The 19,982-nt window shown below is 42.9% G+C and overlaps 1 protein-coding gene across 1 annotated transcript; it reads left to right on the top strand.

Moving 5' to 3' along the window:
• Positions 1-4,476: 4,476 nt before the first annotated feature.
• On the top strand, positions 4,477-19,090 carry amotl2a (angiomotin like 2a). The gene is made up of 11 exons (XM_041263851.1): positions 4,477-4,730; positions 7,158-7,949; positions 9,155-9,365; positions 11,808-11,952; positions 12,099-12,191; positions 14,460-14,755; positions 14,909-15,102; positions 15,281-15,382; positions 15,669-15,868; positions 16,100-16,285; positions 17,060-19,090. The coding sequence occupies exons 2-11, from the start codon at positions 7,234-7,236 to the stop codon at positions 17,140-17,142; spliced, it is 2,226 nt and encodes a 741-aa protein (XP_041119785.1). The 5' UTR covers positions 4,477-4,730; positions 7,158-7,233; the 3' UTR covers positions 17,143-19,090.
• The last annotated feature ends 892 nt before the right edge of the window (positions 19,091-19,982 follow it).

Below are 19,982 nucleotides of genomic sequence, written 5' to 3'. Positions count from 1 at the left end.
AAGCAGAATCTATGCAAGTCAAAGCCACATTTTCCCCAAGTTAGCTGGTACGTTGTGAACATTTAGGCTATCGCTGTGCTGACAAATAGTATCTAAAGAAGGTATAAACATCATGACATCAGCACAAAACAAGCCAGGGTTATTCACCTTGAAATCATAATAAGAAAATTGACAGAATTGGATGGTGCAAGCCACCAGGAGACATGTCAAAAATAACACTGGACATTTCCATCAACGCGTTCCATAAGTTTACCAACTAAAGCGTCACCATTTTCTGTCAAATATTGATGATTAAGATTGTCGGTGTTAGGCAGTGTTTTAGCTGATGGACAGTACTGTCGAATGAAATCACCAATATACCTCTCTGCAATAAACAGTGGCTGTCCAGCAAAGCACAGCGCTCTGATAAACTCATTAACACACTCATTCTGCGCTCTCTTTTATTAAAGCGCGTGTAAAAGCAGCATAAATTGATTGTTTGTCCCTTAGTTCACTTGTTTTAGTTTAATGTGTTGTTTATTTTTAGGTATGTTCTTTTATTGTCGCTGTGAACATGTATCTCAGTGCAGCAGTATTTGCAGCGCTATGCATCCTCTGCCTCACCTGACCCTCTTCTGCTATTTTTGTTTTTTGCATACTTCCAAACATTTGTTTTCTTTTGAATATTCATAAACTGATTTATGTTTTCTCCCCATTCTTCATCCACTAAAAAATATAATATTTTTGTGTAAGTATTTTAATTTAGTTTTTGATCAAGTTAGTAGTAACTACACCCAACAATTTCCACAGCAATCAAACTTTGGCCAACATAATTAGGTGATAATGTGTTTGTGATGTAACAGACTAAATCTGTTGTATCCTAGGATCATACACACATATAGAACTAGACCCACAAATGGCGGACTTCTCAGTGCAGTCGAACAAGATTTCGGTCTGCCATCTTGGATGCTTATCGGTCTGCCACCACTCTAACCAATGTAACAGGCAGATCTGCAGAGCATTTTTCAGGGTTTAATTTATTTTGCTTCAGTAAAACAATTTTTAAACTTGGATTTTAAACTATTATTCACCAAAAATCAAGATATACACATAGCCTACAAGACAAAACCCCCCCCTCCAATTATAGGCTTTTATTATGAATGCTTTCCAGTATTCATTTACAGCGTATGCATTACAATTTACAATAGTACATAATAAATTACTGGTATATAATTACATTACAAAAATGCATATCATACATAATATATACAACTAACACATATAATACAAATAATGTAATACATCATATGTTATATATATATTATATATATATATATATATATATATATATATATTATATATATATATATATATATATATTTTATATTATATGTAATGTTAAAATAATACATCATATAATACATTTGGGTCATTTTAGGGTTACCAGATTTCCTGAGTGATAAAAAATTATTTATAAACAAATAACCAGAACAGCTCTGAAACAGTATTAAAAAACATGTTGTTAATTGCAGGAGATTTATTACAGCACTGAGGACACTAGATAGAAACAGAAAGACATCGAAGAGTAAGTTAACAACCTTAGCTACATATATAGCCTTGTAGGCCATGCATACATCGTGATTTTTGCCTTTGCAACTAAATAGATCAATTAACTAGATATTGCGAGAGTTGGAGAATAATTTAATAGTTTAAAATCCATGTTTAAAAATACAAATTTATTGCAATAAATAATTGAACCCCGAAAAACTCTGCGTGTATCTGCCTGTTTAACTTGGTTACAGCGCTGTCAGCGGCAGACCTATAAGCATTCAAGATGGCGGACGGAAATCTCACTCAGTCAGGCGTTGGTGGATCTAGCTCTATATATGTCTATGCTTAGGATACAGTGTAATGCTGCTTATTAAAATTTCGGAATCAAAATAAAACATTTTAATCAAAATAATGTGTATTTCCTAGAAATAGTACCGCGAAAATACTGAATAATAGACAAAAATAAATCAGTAAAAACCGACGTCCAGTTAAAAAAAATAAAAATAAAAAATCCTGTAATTTTCGGCAACATTTGGAATAAACAGGAAACGCAGAACATTACTCCAGGCTTCGACTTCTAGTTGCTGTGGCATCAATGGTAAACGACGTGGAATGCGGAGCAGATCTGAAGAGGAGGACGTGTGTGTGTGTGTCCCTGCCTGTAATGTGCACACACTGGACTGACAAGAAGGGTTCTTTATAGAGTACAAAAACAGTCAAGAGGTAGCTGTAATAAACTACAAGGAAATTATACTTTAGTTTTAAACTGGACACGCTTGAAGCTTTAACTTCCCTGAAACAAAAGAAACTCTGGATCCCCCTGTTTTTATTGTAAACAACAACAAAACAAACCCCCATTTAAAAAGCACAAGAGACAGATGTTTAAAACAGTAATAATCTATTGAACTATACTAATAGGAAGAATTGTTACTGTACTTTCTCAAAGTATGTATTTATCATGAAGCACATAGTTCTAAATGCAATGAACCTTCAATTATTCACTTTACCCTCATCTTGTTTTGTAGAAGAAAAAAAAAATACAATGAAACATATTTTTCAATGAACCTGAGACTAGCATTCCAAACTGTAGTGGATAAGAGACTACAGTTTGGAATGCTAGTCTCAGGTTCATTGAAAAATATGTTTCATTGTATTTTTTTTTTCTTTTTTCGCTCAATTTAAAAAGGGCGCCTGCACATGAAAGCTATATTGTTAGGGCTTCATGACTTACTGACAGGTTGCTAGGCACATTACACAAGCTAGAACATGGGCGTGACCCCAGACACGTGAATTCACTTAAGGAGCCGTTATCATAATATTAATATTAAAGCCACTCATCACTTAATTGAATTAGGTGTACAGCTGTAGCATGTTCCTTAATAATTAATACAGCCAGGCCATGCTGCTCTTTCTACTGATGCAACACAGCCAGGGCATGCAGCTGATGCAACACAGCCACGCCATGCAGCTGATACAACACAGCCAGGCCATGCAGCTGATACAACACAGCCACGCCATGCAGCTGATACAACACAGCCAGGGCATGAAGCTGATGCAACACAGCCAGGGCATGCAGCTGATACAACACAGCCATGCCATGCAGCTGATGCAACACAGCTACGCCATGCAGCTGATACAACACAGCCACTCATGCAGCTGATACAACACAGCCAGGGCATGCAGCTGATGCAACACAGCCAGGGCATGCAGCTGATACAACACAGCCATGCCATGCAGCTGATGCAACACAGCCACGCCATGCAGCTGATACAACACAGCCAGGGCATGCAGCTGATACAACACAGCCATGCCATGCAGCTGATGCAACACAGCCACGCCATGCAGCTGATACAACACAGCCAGGGCATGCAGCTGATACAACACAGCCAGGCCATGCAGCTGATGCAACACAGCCACGCCATGCAGCTGAAACAACACAGCCAGGCCATGCAGCTGATACAACATCACAGCCACACCATGCAGCTGATGCAACACAGCCACGCCATGCAGCCACGCCATGCAGCTGATACAACACAGCCAGGGCATGCAGCTGATACAACACAGCCAGGCCATGCAGCTGATGCAACACAGCCACGCCATGCAGCTGATACAACACAGCCTGGGCACGCAGCTGATACAACACAGCCAGGGCATGCAGCTGTTTCTATTGGTATAAAGGCTTGATGGGTCAAGATGGGACATGGAAGTGTTTAGAACTGTCAGTACAGTTACTGGGATATGTTGTTAAAAAACACTAATATAATAACAAATAATGTACCTTATTGGCCAATTAAATACTTTATTTTGTGATTTGAGAGTTACAACAAAATGAACTTGCCATGATTACAAAACACATTAAAAATAAAGGTAGAATTATGAATTATTATGTGAATTATGTTATTATGTGTACAAATTCGTATACGGTATCATGTTTGTCAGATGCTGTAGCTGTGACTGATGTGTATTAACAGGGTATCATGCATTTCTACCATGTTCTCTGAAGAAGGCGGAAGCAGAATTGTTGTAGCGACAGTAACTATTCAGATAGAGAGGCTTCAGTTTGTCAATCGCTTTTCTTCTTTATGAGTATTTCTAGTGATTATTACTAGTACTATTGCTGTAAGGTAGAGTATTCTGCACACTTTGCATCTGGTTATGTTTAGAGAAATTAGTTACTGGAGTACGTTTTTTAAACGTACTTGCAATTCTAGGTGTTGGAGCGGCTTTGTACTGTATAATTGCTCCGTGCGTCAGCCAGACGGATTTAGCAGGTACTGCAGCCTGTGTTGATTGCCCGCCCTCTCTCTCTCTCTCTCTCTCTCTCTCTCCCTCCCTCCCTCTCTCCTCTCTCTCTCTCTCTCTCTCTCTCTCCCTCTCCCCTCCCTCTCTCTCTCCCTCTCTCTCTCTCTCTCTCTCTCTCTCTCTCTGATCCCAGGGGAACCGGGAGCTCTCACATTCCTAGCATTCCATTCTCTCTGAACAATCAGCCTCGGTTATTTATTAGTGCAGCGAGCAGTGGGGCTAGCTCAGTCTACAGCGAGGAAGCGCACAGCACATATTCACACGCATTATTACTGAAGCACTAAAGTATTGTCAGTATACGCGTCTTTACTTCCCATGGAACAGTTCGCGGATTTATTATCTAATAATCAACGTAGACTAGTTTTCAATTTTTAATTTTCATATGAAGTTGTGATTGGGTAAGTTTTCTTTTTTCTTTTGTTCCAATGGCATGCAAAATAAGGAGTATTTGATTGCATTTTGTATTTGATAATTTTGTATTTTTGTGTCGATTTACTGTAACACTTTTAGTTTATAATTATTTACTCAAGAAGTGCGATGGTTAGGGTCATGAGTGATTTTTGACCAAACAAGCGAAACATTAAATTAAATACAAATTAAATGCGAGGCCTAATTCCTGAATGTATGGTACAATCCCTAATGAATATTATTAGCGCTTTCGCTTGTGGAACTGTGTGAGTTATGTTCAGATTTGTCAGATTACTTACCATTATTATTAAGTCTTGCTAATCTTTCTTTTGGCCCCGGGGGTGAAGTCATCGCGAAACAATGTGCACACAAAGGATCGGCTATTTACCAAATAGTTTAATACATATGCAAGTATTTCTTTGGCGTTACCAACATTATTGCAAGGCGGTGCTTTGTGTTTGTTAGCGTTCCCAGACCCACCGCCAACCTTAATACATTGTTCTGCTGTCACAAACTGTAAACTGATTAAGCTAGCTAAGAATGCAGTTCATCAAAAAGCAAGAAAACGTGTTATGCCAGCCATTGAATAACACGCAAAACCATGTACTGTAGTTGATTTTCCTATTGCCGTGTACTGTGCGCAGTTTGAGGCATACCGTACCAGGAATGCACAGCGGCTGGTTCCGATTGTACGCAAGCGGCTTGCAGATTTGTTTTCGCCAGCATTGTAATTGTGCAATGCGTGGTTGTACTGGAGGTCACGTCGGAATGCGCCCAGGGAATCTGCGCAAGGTGAATGAGTTATTGTTTCCAACCACTGCGGAATGTTTGTTTCTCAGTCTAGGTCTCCTTTTTCAGGTGCCTCTTTCCCAGTGAAAACTGAGATTGCCCAAAGGGTGCCTATTAATTATTAACCCAAGTTAGGTTCAAAGCAACAACAAAAAAAGTTGAACTGCTTTTGCTTCATAGAGGCTGGATACTATTTCATCTCTTTTGTATTTATTTTTCATTTTTTATCACTGTACACAACAACAAAAACCTATTAAATAGCAGTACAACTTTTTCTTTTGAAGAGGCTAGGTTTAATTTATTCTTGTAATATACTTTTGTATATAAATGCTGATGTGACTCCAATTGTAAAGTAACGAGTCCTGTATCCTACAGTAATTGTAACATGGAGTGGTATAGTATTGCCATTTCATATCACGATTATAACAGGATTCATAAAGAGAGTTTTCTAATACACCAAAATACAGAATCCAAAATGGTCTAAATCTTAGATAGTTCTCTGAGCAACATGTATTCATTTTGCCTAAATTAGCCAAAAATGTTCAGCTTGGCAGGTACACTTGTGTGAGCGAGTCTGGGGGAGGCAGGTTTCATATATAGTTTATAAATCCTTTGTGTGACAGCAAGGTTAGTGGACACAGAGGCCCCATTTAACTTGGCAAGCAATGACCTGGAAAAAGCAGTAGAAATACTTGTGTGTGTGTGTGTGTGTGTGTGTGTGTGTGTGCATTTGTTGTCTCCCTAGAGCCCATATCAGCCAACTAGCCACATGAGTTTTGTGAGATGCAAGCACACCAACACCACTGAGCTGTATCGTCCTGAGTCACAATCAGTACACTGCGCCTGGAAGTGTGCAACATTCCTCAAGTTCAAGAAGAGACATTATTCAGGGCACAGGAAAGGAAAAATGAAAGTCCTGCACACTACGTTGTTTCATTTAGGTCTGAACGTGTCATTTCCATGGAGATGGCTGCTGAACAGGCACCCTTGTTGATCACAAGCGTGGAATTCGACAAGGGTTTTTTTTTTTTTTTTTTTTTTTGAAAGAGATTTCAGTGTTTCACCCAGCATTCGCAAGTCTCTGCTTAGCTGGCTTTTGGGGGTGAGCTCTGTTCATTTCTCCCATGTGTTCATTTCCCAAATATCAAACTTTCGGTAGATACTGTGCAGAGCAAGGCTTAGGGTTAGCAGCAACAGCTGCAGTAAGCACAGTGCCAGTACATTACATTCCTGGTCACTCGTACTAAAGCTGAACGGTTATTGACGAACAGACTCAAGCGTTGTTTCTTAGGGATTGCTGTTGCAAAACCTTTCTACTGGTCCTGTGTACAAATTATCTAGTTATTATTTTTTACCACACTTTCCCACAGACTGGGTTTCCTTATAAAAGTTGCCTGTTTAGACCTTAACAATAACAATTCTTCAGCTTCCAAGAGATACAATCAGGTTCACAATTTTAAACACCTAATTATAGAATGAAGCTTTGTGGTTTACTGCTGGCTACCAAACCCTGGTTTTCAAACTCAACCACTGACCCCATCTTAACGAGTTCTCATCCTGGATTAACAAAAAATAATTAACCTGATGCCATTTCGCTAAATGGATTATTTTCTCTGTTTTCCCTCTAGAGTCTGTGAAAGCCACCAGCCATCAACTCCCCCTTGACGTTACCACTTCTTTTTCTGTAAACCTGACCTCCTCATCATGAGAACCGCTGAGGAATCGTCTGGCACGGTCCTCCATCGGCTGATCCAGGAGCAGCTCCGCTACGGCAACCTGACAGACACTCGCACCCTACTGGCTATCCAGCAGCAGGCCCTGCGAGGGGGAGGCAGTGGAGGGGGTGCGGGCAGCCCTCGCTCCTCCCTGGAGAGCCTGACCCAAGATGAGTGTCAGCTGGTCCACCTCTCCACCAGACAGGAGCCCCAAGGACAGGAGCATCAGGGCGACCACCCGCACTCCGAGAGCTCCTTGCAGTGCCTCTACCAACTCCACGGAGAGGAGCTGCCCACCTACGAGGAAGCCAAGGCCCACTCCCAGTACCTGGCCTCCCAGAGGCTGCAGATGGGATACCCCTTAACCATGGAGGACACTATGAGTATCCACCATGATGATGGCCTGAAGGACCTGAAGCACGGCCACGTGCGCTCTCTCAGTGAGCGCCTCATGCAGCTCTCTTTAGAGAGGAATGGAGCGAAACCCCACTCAGCCATGAGCTCCTCACACAGCTACCCTCAGCTCTCCAAAAGCTACGCCCACCAGGGCTCCCAGCCACAGCAGCAGCAGCCAGCAGACCATCGAGGCCCCCCACCAGAGTCCCCTTTCCTGGTCAAGTCTCCCGGGCCCATGCTGAGCCACTCCCAGGAGCAGGGACACTACTACAACAAGCCTCCTCCCTCCTTCCACCATCACACCCACAGGTACAAATCACTCCCTCTGTGTTAGTTTTACCGTGTATCTATGCTTCCTTATTCCAGGGTACTCTTCTGTGACAGTGACCTCTGAACTGTGCCTATTCTAAAAAGTTAAAGCACGTGGAGCCTGCTAAAAGGTTACAGCGTTGTACAATTGGCTGGAATCGGGGAGTACAAGCACATGGTCAAACAAAGACCTTCCAGACAATCTCAATTCAGTTATAGACAGCTGTAGAGTAGACATCTGCTGTAGCATCTGAACTAGCTATGTGCTCTTTAATTCGTTAAATAAGCCTCTCTGATGTTTTCCATGTGTGGCCATTTTGGCGTGGGCTCAGGGTTTTGTAATTGGGGCAGATGTGTCCTAGCCTTCACTGGCAGGAAGAGATAACCTCAAACAGGAAGCCCCGTCTTTCCAAGGAAACTGGAAGGAGCAGGCGGTGCTCAATCGGCCAACATTGTGTGGATCTCCCTGTGCTCGGTCATGGGGAAGGAATTCCAGCAGCCACCCGCATTGTTAAAGTGTCTCGGAGTGCTGTGTGGAGGGTTCGATTCCCCAATGGGAAGTACCACATGCAGCCTAGTACTGTCCCACCCTGTCTGAATGTACAGCATTTAAATTAATAACAGTAATCCTTACCTATTTACTGACGTTAAAAGGGGCTTGGTGACCAGCAATGAGTTGCACTACAGGTAAAATATGAATGCATATATATTCCAGAGTGTCACTGTAGTCCTCATCTGTATCCTCCTAGCTATGATTCAATTTGGCCTTTACTGACCCTGAAATCTCTGGGTTGGAATGCCGTTACTGACCCTGAAAACTCTGGGATGGAATGTTGCAAAATGTGTAATTGCTATCAAACATGCCATTGTGACGAAACACTTTTTATCATACACTGATCAAAGCTACAACTTTGAACAACACAGTACTGGCTTCAGTACTGGACTGTTAAGCTTGCGCTACTGCTACATACAGTAATATTTGTAGAATCACTGAAAATTGCACTTCCTTTACTCCACCCCCCCATACAAAAAGTACTGCTTTATTGTGCAGTTCAGTAGACAGTGATTTTAATGTGGTGCATTTTTCAATGCCTCTTTAAAAACTCCCTGTCTTTAGAACCCTTTCACAGGTACATTACGCAGCCCAGTTTGGTGTTCCTAACCGGGAATTATAATTCAGAACATCTTTCTCTTTACCTCCCTAGGTATTTGCAAGCCCAGCCCCAGCCACACCACCAGGCTGCCAGGCACAGCCCTCTTTCCACACTGACCCCTGCTGGAGTGGAGGCCTTCATAGCAGCCCAGGCAGCCTCAGCCAGCAGCCAGGTGGCCCAGATAGAGAGGCTAAGGAGGGAGAACGAGAGGCTGAGGAGGGAGGCGGAGGGTTACAGCGAGAAGGCAGCCCGCATCCACAAGGTACAGAGCCTTGTCTACTCAGTTATTAAGGGATTTGAATATAAATCGTACTGTAGTATTGTGTTAAACAGTGAAAAACACAGTATCTATTTCAATGGATAACCAAGCAGAATACTGAAGTGTCTAATTGTTGTCTGCAAGCCACAAGGTATTTTGAGCAGATTTCTTAACTTTCTGATGCAGGGTAATCTATTCACTCTCAGGGGCTACCTTCAGCACTTCTGGGTATATTACTCTCAGGGTTGATACATATTTGTCAAGGGGCGTGAGAAAATGGTGGACCTTATCTTGCAGTGCTACTTCCACTTCACTCTTTTGTTTTAAATATTATAAACAAACTGAGCTCTTTCTGTGGAGTCTTATCTCCTGAAATGGACTGCTCAACATCAGCAAGCATCCCAGCTATTTACTTTCAAGTCTCAACTCCGGTTGCTAACGCACAAACCACTGGTTCAGTTAAGCTCACTGCAGTGTCTTCAGTCTGGCATTAGTCAGTTTGTGCCCCTTTGAGCACGGTGCTGTGCTGGTGATTTCATTCCGGAGTGATGTGCTGACAGGCTGTGTTGTGTCTGGTTTGTTCAGGGGGGTTTTGGAGGCAGGGTGGGGGGATTATCCAGCTGCATACCAGCAGGATTAGCTCAGAAGCCACTCTGGAATGTGTGCAATTGAGAAATCGCAAGGCATCTTTTCTTCCTTTGCTTTTTAATATTCTTTATTACAGCTTTTTGTGTTTGTTACTAAGTTATTTGTAATGAGTTGTTTGTCCTCTCTTGAACAGAAATGTAAGTTCTCTGTGCTGATGGTATAAGAACAGAAGTACAAAGCTTTGAGAGGCTTCTATTTAGCCAGCTGGACATGCTTATTTATTAACTTATTTTTACTTGAATTTAGATGTTTTAAGACTTTGTTTTGTGGATTACAATAATGTCACCTAGGTGCTAAGCTGAGACCTCCAAACCTATTTCATTTGCTCTCCAAGCAACCAAATTTGATTCCAGGCCTCCAGAGGAGATAGGCCGCAGTAGCTGAATTAATCCACTCTACCAGCTAGCCCACATTATTTTCCAATATATTTTTAAAAAACAAGGTAGGCCTGTGACCTTCTGTTGGTAGTCATGAACTGTTGATTATTTTCTGAAAAGCTGGATGTGCTCCCTATTCTGGGGCACTGAATTCCATAACTCCAGAGCTATGCAAGCAGAAAAGATGTTCTCACAAGCCTGGTCCTTGTTCTGTTGGAGGGACAGCACACAGCTGCTGCTCAGCATTTAGTTTTTAACTACAGAAAGGGAAAGGCAGCCGGGACTGTACAGCAGGCTGTTGTCTAAGAGCCCCAGTAAATCCGTGTTTTCTGCATCTGTCTTGCAGAGGAATGCCTGCAGATGTCCACTTCTAATCCGAATGTTGGCAGACTGCAGTCAGGGTCTGTGACCTGGCCACAGCTGACAGGGTTTAGGAGTCAGGCGAGCGGCAGGCTGGGGCGGAACAGTTGCTATTTGGGTTTAAAAGGCCCTTTCTCTTTTACCTCTACCAGTTGTGTACATGTTTTTTCTTGTCTGCATTCTTCCTTTTCATAATTTGACTTGGTTGAAGAGGTCCCTTTGTGAGACAACAAGGCTGCTGTAAGCCCAGGCCTGTTTTTGATTTTATTTTTGTTCAAGCCAGCTAGGCCCCATCTGAAAATAATCTGCAGGCACAAGTGGGGATTCCTGGAGATCTGGGCCCTTCTTTGGAGTTGTTTAAACGGGGCTGCTAGTCACAAGGACATAGCTGGAGTCTTGTTTACAGCCGTAGAGGAATGTCTGTGAAGCTGCTGTGTAATTAGCCTCATTTTACATCCCCCCAATCTAGAGTGCTCATGCTGTCTTCTCTGTGTTAGCGACAGTGGTGACCCCTGTCTTTGAAGCTACTGCAGAAAAGATTTAAAAGTGCCTTGAGATGTGAACGTCACACAAACCAACATCACAGGCAATGGGTTTGACACCTTTGCTCGCACTTAAAGGATGGATGGGGCTTGAATTACAGTATCTCAAAGGAGGGACGGGGCCTTTAACCATGCAAGTTTATAAGGCTGTCCTTTAGTTCTCTTTCAGTTGCCTTTGTTTCAGACAGCACTGCATTGAAATGACACATTATCCACTCTTGCTGTCTCATTTCCAAAGAATGATAATGACACACTTCATGGATTACACACTTCTTTATACAGACCGGGAGAGGGAATCTGCCTGAGCAGATAGATCTGGAGAAGGATATTGCTGTGGCTGTTCCAGCTTAGTTGGCAACTTTTAGAATCCATTGTCTTTGCTCACTGCATTGGCATGTGCTCTTTAAGACTAGTGTTGCTAAACGTGTGTCCATGCTACAGTATTGAGCTGTTTCCATACAGATCACTGGCTAGCGCTGAGCCTCAGAGTGTAACTGCAGGCTGCTTTCTATTTACAGTTGGAAATTGAGATCCAGCACATATCTGAGGCCTACGAGACTCTGATGAAGGGCTCTGCAAAGCGGGAGGGTCTGGAGAAAGCCATGAGGAACAAGATGGAGGCAGAGATCCGGAGGCTGCATGATTTTAACCGGGATTTGAGAGGTGAGGAGGGGTGGGCTGACCATGTGTCACAAGGTTAAAATTGATTACTGAAGAGAGCAAATTTGTTCCAGTGATGCTATGAAACTCATCATGGATGTGCCGAAGACATGCAGGGTTGTAATGTCTATTTCCTTTCCATCTCTCAGATCGTCTGGAAACTGCCAATAAACAGCTGACAGCGAAGGAGATGGAAGTTTCAGATCAAAACCAGAACAGCGTGTCCAAGCTCCTAGCACAAAGTGAGCACAATAACTAACGTTTTCTTCAATGCCTACTTAATTTTCCTCTGCTTTCATGTTTAAGTTTATTTGAGAGGGTAAAAGCTACATCCCTTTTAGGCTGTGTTTGTGTGCAGGGGAGAGTTCAATACAGAGCAGAGTTATACAGTGGGGATTGGTTTTGGCAGCAGCTGTTTCTCAGGGAATTGGGTGGTTTGGACTCTGTTCAAGACTATGTTGACACTCACTTGTGTGTAAAACTCAGAGGAACGAGGAAATAGCAGAATAATTCCAAACAGTCAATGAAAACAAGACAAACATGCAGATTTCACAGAAAAGCAACATTCTTAGTCAATTACCTCCTGTTAACAAACATACCCATATTTTAGGATTTCTCCGAAGCAGAGAACACCAACATCAGATTTATAAACATTCCAGAAACTGGAGTTGATATATTAATTTATTTTTAAGCACTAAATTGCTTTCATGTGCTTTTAAATAATAATAATAATATTGTTGCATACAAGCCAACGATAGTTAAGTTTGCTGTAGCAGAGGCTGGCCAGAGAGCTGCCATTCCAGGAAAGGAATGCTATTTTAAAAAGAGCTCTTGGAGTCTAGCAGCACCAGTCTGTGCTAAAGAAAGCACTTTATTTGGTGTTCAATGATGATTGTTTTCTCTTTTTTAAAGTTTAACAGGAAACAAATTCATTCTAAAAAAAGGACGGGGATGTGCTTTTATTTGGGGAGTTTGGTAGTGTAAAAGGTAATCAGTAAAGAAAAGGGGGAGGGGAGATAATGGAAAGCCCCCTCCACCCCCTCTCCTGCCACTTGAACGGAAGCCATTATTCACAGCAGTCATAAACCAGCCTGAATTCCTACCATTCCTCAGGTAATTCTGGCTGTTCCCTGGTTTGAGGCTGTACTCCCTCTGCTGCTCACTGCATGGCACTCTCCTTAACCCCCTACAGGGCGCACAGGCCTCCCATTCAGCCCCAGCTGCCCCCCTCTGTCCAGAGTGTCTGTCCCCCTCCAGGACAGGTCAGGTGGTGTTGTAGTTGTGCTTCTCTCGGGCCTGGGGAGCAAGTAGAGAGAGGGAGGGGTGGAGTGTGCTTAGAGAGGCCTGCCTGCCAGCTGCCCCTGGTACCTCCCCTTTTCACACACTGTGCTTGAAGAGTGACTAGCTGCTTCATTAGGACTCTGCTAATCGGCATGGAGTGTCCTGCCAGTTCCGCTTATATAATGAATTTGGTGTTAATTACGGCTTTTTGCTGTAAACCTCTTGTAGGAAATATTTTTGGATTTATTTAAAGACTTTTGTAGGGAAAGTGTTTGAGTTGAATTCTTGTTTTCAGATGGTTTTCAGGGAATAAGTTGTCAAGGTTTGATAGAAGGCCTCTACGTTGAAAATATGCGCACAGGAAAACCTGGAGAAGGTGGCGGTCACCAAAATCTCTGCTATAGCTGATTTGAAACAGGTGGCCAGTTCATTCTCATGTCTAGAAATTAATAGAAAATACATTGTGAGCCTCTACCTGATGTGCGTTTATCTCCAGATATATAGATATAAAGCTATTGAACAAGTTTAAATGACACACACACACACACACACAGTGTTTGGTACCACAGTGCTTGGTGGCACAGAGCTGGAATTTTCCCCAGTAACTTTCCATAAGAGAATACATTCCTCAGGAGGTTATTCTTGGCTGGGCTGCAGCTGTAGCCCTTCCCTAATTCTCTTAAGGCAGCTTGTTGAGTAAGTCCCCAAGATAAATAGGCAAGAGTTAGCCTGAGTTCTCTCCGACCACTGGAATGTGGGATATGTAATGAACGCCCTCTCCACACACAGATCCGCATGCATGCACGTGCACGCGCACGCGCGCGCACACACACACACACACACAGAGGCATAAAGAGAAGTACAGATTATTCTTATTCCTATATTACTAGCTTTGTGCTTGGCTGGTCCTCCGCTACAGTTCAATACTGCCCTAACAGACCAGATCAAGAATGATAATGATCAATTACTTTTTTGGTTTACGGTTAAGCTTCTTGTGATTTTCATTTGTATCTAGTTAAAATATAAATAAATTTTTACTTGTAGGGTTAAAATCAATAAATAAAAAGTACAAAATCCTGTATATAATATATATATATATATATATAATATATATTTTTTGGTAAAGTAATGTCAGTTAACCCGTTTCAGTGTAAAATTTTTAGTGTGATGTGTACAGTCTCGTGGTCCGTGTTTCCTTCTCCTGACTGTCCTGCTCTCTGGTGTTCCAGGCCGCGCACTGCAGTGTGAGAAGGAAAGGTCTGAGCGGGAGGAGTCGGCCCTGCGCAGCTTAAACGAGGAGCAGCGCTGCAGGCTGCAGGTGCTGGAGCAGGCGCTGGGCTGCGCTCAGAGCAAGGCGGCCCGGCTGGAGGAGGAGCTGTGCAGGAAGAGAGCCTACGTGGAAAAGGTGGAGCGGCTGCAGCATGCTCTGTCCCAGCTGCAGACGGTCTGTGAGAAGAGGGAACAGCTGGAGCAGAGACTGCGCACCCGGCTGGAGCAAGAGCTGAAGGCACTGCGCTCACAGCAGGTAGGAGGAGCCCTATTCAGTTTGTAACAATATTTTATAAAGCGCTTTCCGTGACATCTCAAAACGCAATTCGAAAGTCAAGTACTTCCCTGTGGCAGTGCATGCAGCATGTTGTTTAGTGAGTGTATTGATGGCCCCCTCATCTCTCCTCAGCGTCAGGACACTAGCCAGGGCCAGCCCCCTACATCGGAGCAGAGCATCCCCCAGCTGATGGAGTGTCTGCGTGAGAAGGAGGAGCGCATCTTGGCTCTGGAGGCCGACATGACCAAGTGGGAGCAGAAATACTTGGAGGAGAGCACCATGAGGCAGTTTGCAATGGACGCGGCTGCCACCGCTGCAGCACAGAGGTGAGCACACTATTACTATTAGCAGTATAACTGGCTCATGGTTTACACCACATTCATACATTACTGACTGATTAACGCATCTGTAAAATAGATGTCCCCACGTTGGTACTCAGGGTGTTTAATGATCAGTGGTATGAGTAGAATTTGTTTGACCCTGTCTTGTTTCTCTTTCATGTAGAGACACCACCATCATCAACCACTCCCCCCGACACTCTCCCAACAGCAGCTTCAATGAGGACCTGGTTTTGGCCAGCCACCGGCACCAAGAGATGGAGAACAGGTGAGAGACACGGCCTGCTCTATAGCGCGTCTTTACAAAGCTATGCAAATCTATAACAATCCTGACAACCTCTGGTGTGAGAAGATCAAAGAGTGCATTAAAAGCAGTACCACATTATGTTGTGAAGGCACTGAATCAGCATGAACACGTTTCTGATAAGAATGCTAATTATAATTAATGACACGTCAGTCGGCCTCTTTTTGCCACCTCTAGTGTGTTGCATGCCCATTCTGTCAATGTGTCCCTGGCAGTCACTCACGACTGGGTCTCCTTGTCTTCCTCTCAGAATTCGTGACCTGCACACTCAGATCCTGGAGAAGGACGCAGTGATCAAGGTACTGCAGCAGCGCTCCCGTCGAGACCATGTTAAGGGGGAGCAGCCTGCCCTGCGGCCGGCCAAATCTGTCCCATCCATCGCCTGCACCACTGTAGCCACACCAAGCTGGCACAGCTCCAGCTGCCCCACTGTGCACCGAGGAGCCATGGGTAAGCAACAAGAACCCACTGTAACAATAACTTTGACATTCAAATGAAGCTGTAACGCCAGTACAAAGACCTAATTCTTTGTAACTGGTTAATTAACAGTAATATCAATTTATTAAATAGCTTAATCGCATAAGGTAGTCTATCTTTGAATCAATTTAAAAATGGTGCATCTTCTCAGTGCCTGGCGTGAATCTTTAGAGCGCGTGACTGATTTCTCTCCTCTCCTCACAGTTAAGAGTCTGTCGGACGACCAGACAGCAAGCTCCTCCTCCACCTCTGTGCCCCTGACCACTCACTCCAAACACGGCAGTCAGGACGGGAGCACCCAAACTGAGACAACCTCGCCAGAGCCCTCCCCCAGCAATGAGCCCACTGCCACTGCCAGCGAGGAGCCCCAAGCAGCACCCGCCACTTTCGGTATGAACCACAGTCCCTCTATTTGGAGAGTGGAGACGTGTCTGAATCAAACACCTTCACTGTGCGGTTGGAAACGTCAATAAAGTGATAAAGCCTGTTGGGTCATGCTTCAATCGTGCAACCGATTTCTTGTCTCTCCAGCCCTGCAACTGTCTGGAAACTCTAGCGGGTTGATTAACCTCCCCGGGATTAATCTCCCAGTAATTGCAAGACTGAAGTATTAAGCAGCCTTTCCACACCTGTATGTGAATCCCAGTGAAGGAGGGGGTGTAGAGTAGGGATGGAGCCCTGCAAAGTCCCTTTCTGTTACCCAGCTGTGGGTCCTGGCAGGCTTGCTGCTGGGCAGAAGGTCTGATCTGCAGGAATACCAGCTATGCAGAGTAGATGTGACTCAGGTGGAAAGGGGATGAGAGGAGATTACTCTCCTAATCCTGCCCAGAGACGGAACAGGGAGCAGGGAGCTACCTTAAAACTGTACTGCCATTTAAGCAATGCCAAGCACATCTCAATATAGTCTTCAGGGCATTGTATACGGACAAGCACCAACAAAGCTTTGTCAAGCATGAAAATTGCAAGTAATATTTTGAATATTTGTGCCTGTTACTGCATTAAATGTTATGTAAAGAAATGCAAGAAAAATATTTCAGGAGCTTATAGTTTGGCATTCATTTGTACAGATATACATGTGTTTTTTTTTTTTTTTTTTTTAATAAAGTATGTAGTTAAAGTTGACTCCCTGACTAACTTTTTATCTCTCTCTCCCTGTCTCTGCAGATAACTCAGAGCAACTGGCGCCCTTCAGTACCTATAGGGGCCTGGACTTGCTGGAGGGAGACATGGTTGAATTTCTTATCTGAGGAATTCTGAGATTTCAGAAAAGAGCAGTCTGGGCCAAGCTTCACTGCTGAGGACACCCCCCTCCCCCCACCTCGTACCTTTATGTTTAACAAGATGACAGTGAGAGGCGGGTGTGGGGTGATACAAACTGATCTCCTAACCAGCAATCTGCTGCAAGAAAAAAGCAAGGAGACTTAACGTAACAAAAACTGGACAATGAAGTAAGTGCTGTGAACTGCAGGTATACACAGGAAAACGGATGAGCTTGCCCTGTGTGCTGGTCTACAGTACAATGATATTGCATGGAAAAGACAGAGGCTTAAGGATGCTGCTACTCATGGTAGTTTTCCTCTGCCTGGTGCAAGGGTTACTGTGCAAACCCCTGTTTTGCGTGGGACAGTATTTTACATGGACACTGCAAACAGCTCAATGGTGTGGATAACGGACGTTGCATATTTTATATATTGCTGCTGCTTGTGAGAAATATGAGCGAGAGAGGGAGTGTGAGCAGAACTTTTGCAGTACATCATTCGGGGCTTTTGAAAAATATTACTTATTATTATTATTATTATTATATATTATTATTATTATTATTATTATTCTTTATCAGTGTCTTATTACCCTATCTCCTATTTAAATTTTTTGCCGTTGTTTTTGTGTGTCTCAAGTTCTGTGAAACAACAATATTTAGTGTTCAGGAAGCTCATGTCTCTTACATGAAATCTATCCTCAGATTCCCAACTGTGACTGTAACACTCCAGTCGCCTTGCTTACCAGATATGAGCTGCCTACATGTGTGTGGGCTACAGTAGGCCCTGTCTATTTGAAATGGTGCGCTCGATTGTTCAGAACTTCACAAGCTCTACTACAAAGGCCTATGGTGGCCTTTTTGGACCAGAGTGTTCAACATTCTCAACCTCTTCCAAAAAAAAAAAAAAAAAAAAAAAAAAAAAAAAAGCTGTTCTGTATTGCTATTTTTGCTTTTGCTATTTTTAATCAAAGCTAGCAAGTCTTTGATCTTGGGAAAGGGACCCTGTAACAAACGATTTCCAGTTTAACAAAATGGACCCCCTTTAAAACTGAAAGCCCACGTTACATCAATTGGTTTGATTAATAACCTGGGTGGCAAAAACTGCTGTGCATTATCACATGTTACTAGCATGACAGCAAAGTCAAAATTTAAAGCAAGATCCTTCTTGGCAAACAGCATTTCTGTCCCTACCGTGAAGACTGTAGACTTGCATGCTGCTAGCCATTCCTCCATTCCAGGCAAACGGTAACAGCCAATCCCAAATTCCTCCTGACAGATGGAATGTGACTCAAAGGCAATCATTAGTCCTGACTAAGATGCCCTTCTTCACTGATCTCAAGCATCTCATTGTTGCTTATTTGGTTGTGTTTCTTGTCCCGGGTGCATTTCCTCTGGCAGCTGGTTCTGTGTAGTGCTAGTTTCTAAATCAGAGAGGCAGTGAAGCATGGTAACTCTGGAGTTATCCCACCCTGCCACCATTAGGATCCTTATACACACTGGGAACTGGAAAAGATTGGCAGTTGGTTGTATTTTTTATAGAAAAGAATGCCTTTTTGTTTTGTATTTTTCAAGTGCAATGCATTTGCTGGCCAGTGCTTTGTATTGAAACTGCAGTGTGCCTCCTTAACTTTTTGTGTTCTTGTTGCTGTTTGTGCTTTGTTTACAAAAATAATATTGTGAAGCGAGAAAACTTAACTTAATATATTTTGTATAAATATTTGTATTCAATGAGTATTTAGTCATATGAATATTATGCCAAAGACAATTCTGATGCATTCTTATTAAGTTATAACAGTAAGTATTTAAATGTAAACTTGAGCATAGCAGTCCACCACATGGTCTGCCCATACTTGGAGGTTGCTGTGAGCTTCTCTTCTGTGGGGTTTTTCTATTGAAATGTCAGTCCCATTTCATTAATAAAATAAATGTAATATATATTTCTACATGTTTTGTGTGCTTCTTTTTCATTTACTCCTAGCTGTGGATGAATGTGTCCATGGGGTCTGTGGAGCCCTGCAGATTAGCGCTGCTCTTTACTGTAGTTTAGATATACTGCTGTGCAAAAGTTGCATTTGGTGCCTCTTAAGCATTGTTACCTCATTGCATTTAGCATCACCAAGCCATGTACATAACATTCATTTTGTGGTCCATGGATTTCTTCTTTGTTGATTTAGCAGATGCCTTTATCCAAGGTGACTTGTAGAGACCAGGAGTTGTGAACTATGCAGCAGCTGCAGAGTCACTTACAACAATGTCTTACCTGGAAGACTGAGCACAAGGAGGTTAAGGGATTTGAACTGGGGACCTCTTGGTTACAAACCCTTTTCTTTAACCACTGGGCCACACCACCTCTTATGGGCCACTTTCTATTGTAGTTGGTAGAACTTAATGGTTCATTAAAAGCTTTTGGGCCATATTAAAAAATCCCACCTTATGATTTTTTTAAATTAGTTTTATTTTATTGAAGATTGTTTAGGTGTATTTAACCAAGCTTGCAGTTGATGAACCCTACAGTCAGTTTAAATACAAAATGAAATTTAGAAAATCTTCAGAAAACATAATTGATGTAAATATAGATATTGGACAACAAACATTCTGAATAGTTTTTGGCGGTGCTGTATTGATGTCTAAAATTCCATGAATGCTGTTCTGTACCAAGCTAGACACGTTTCCATTGTATGAAGTAGCTCCCTCCCGGAAGCCATTTGAGGAGTGGGAGTGATGGAGCCTCCCAAGGGGGAAGGGATCCAAAAAAGGAAGCAAGTAACTGGGAAGCGCCCTCCACAAACATCCAGCAGTCAATAGCAATTAAGGGTGTTTTTCTTTCCT

This window comes from Polyodon spathula, chromosome 11 (genome assembly GCF_017654505.1).
Source record: "Polyodon spathula isolate WHYD16114869_AA chromosome 11, ASM1765450v1, whole genome shotgun sequence".
NCBI classification, from domain to species: domain Eukaryota; kingdom Metazoa; phylum Chordata; class Actinopteri; order Acipenseriformes; family Polyodontidae; genus Polyodon; species Polyodon spathula.
This window is presented reverse-complemented; position numbering and strand designations above follow the sequence as displayed.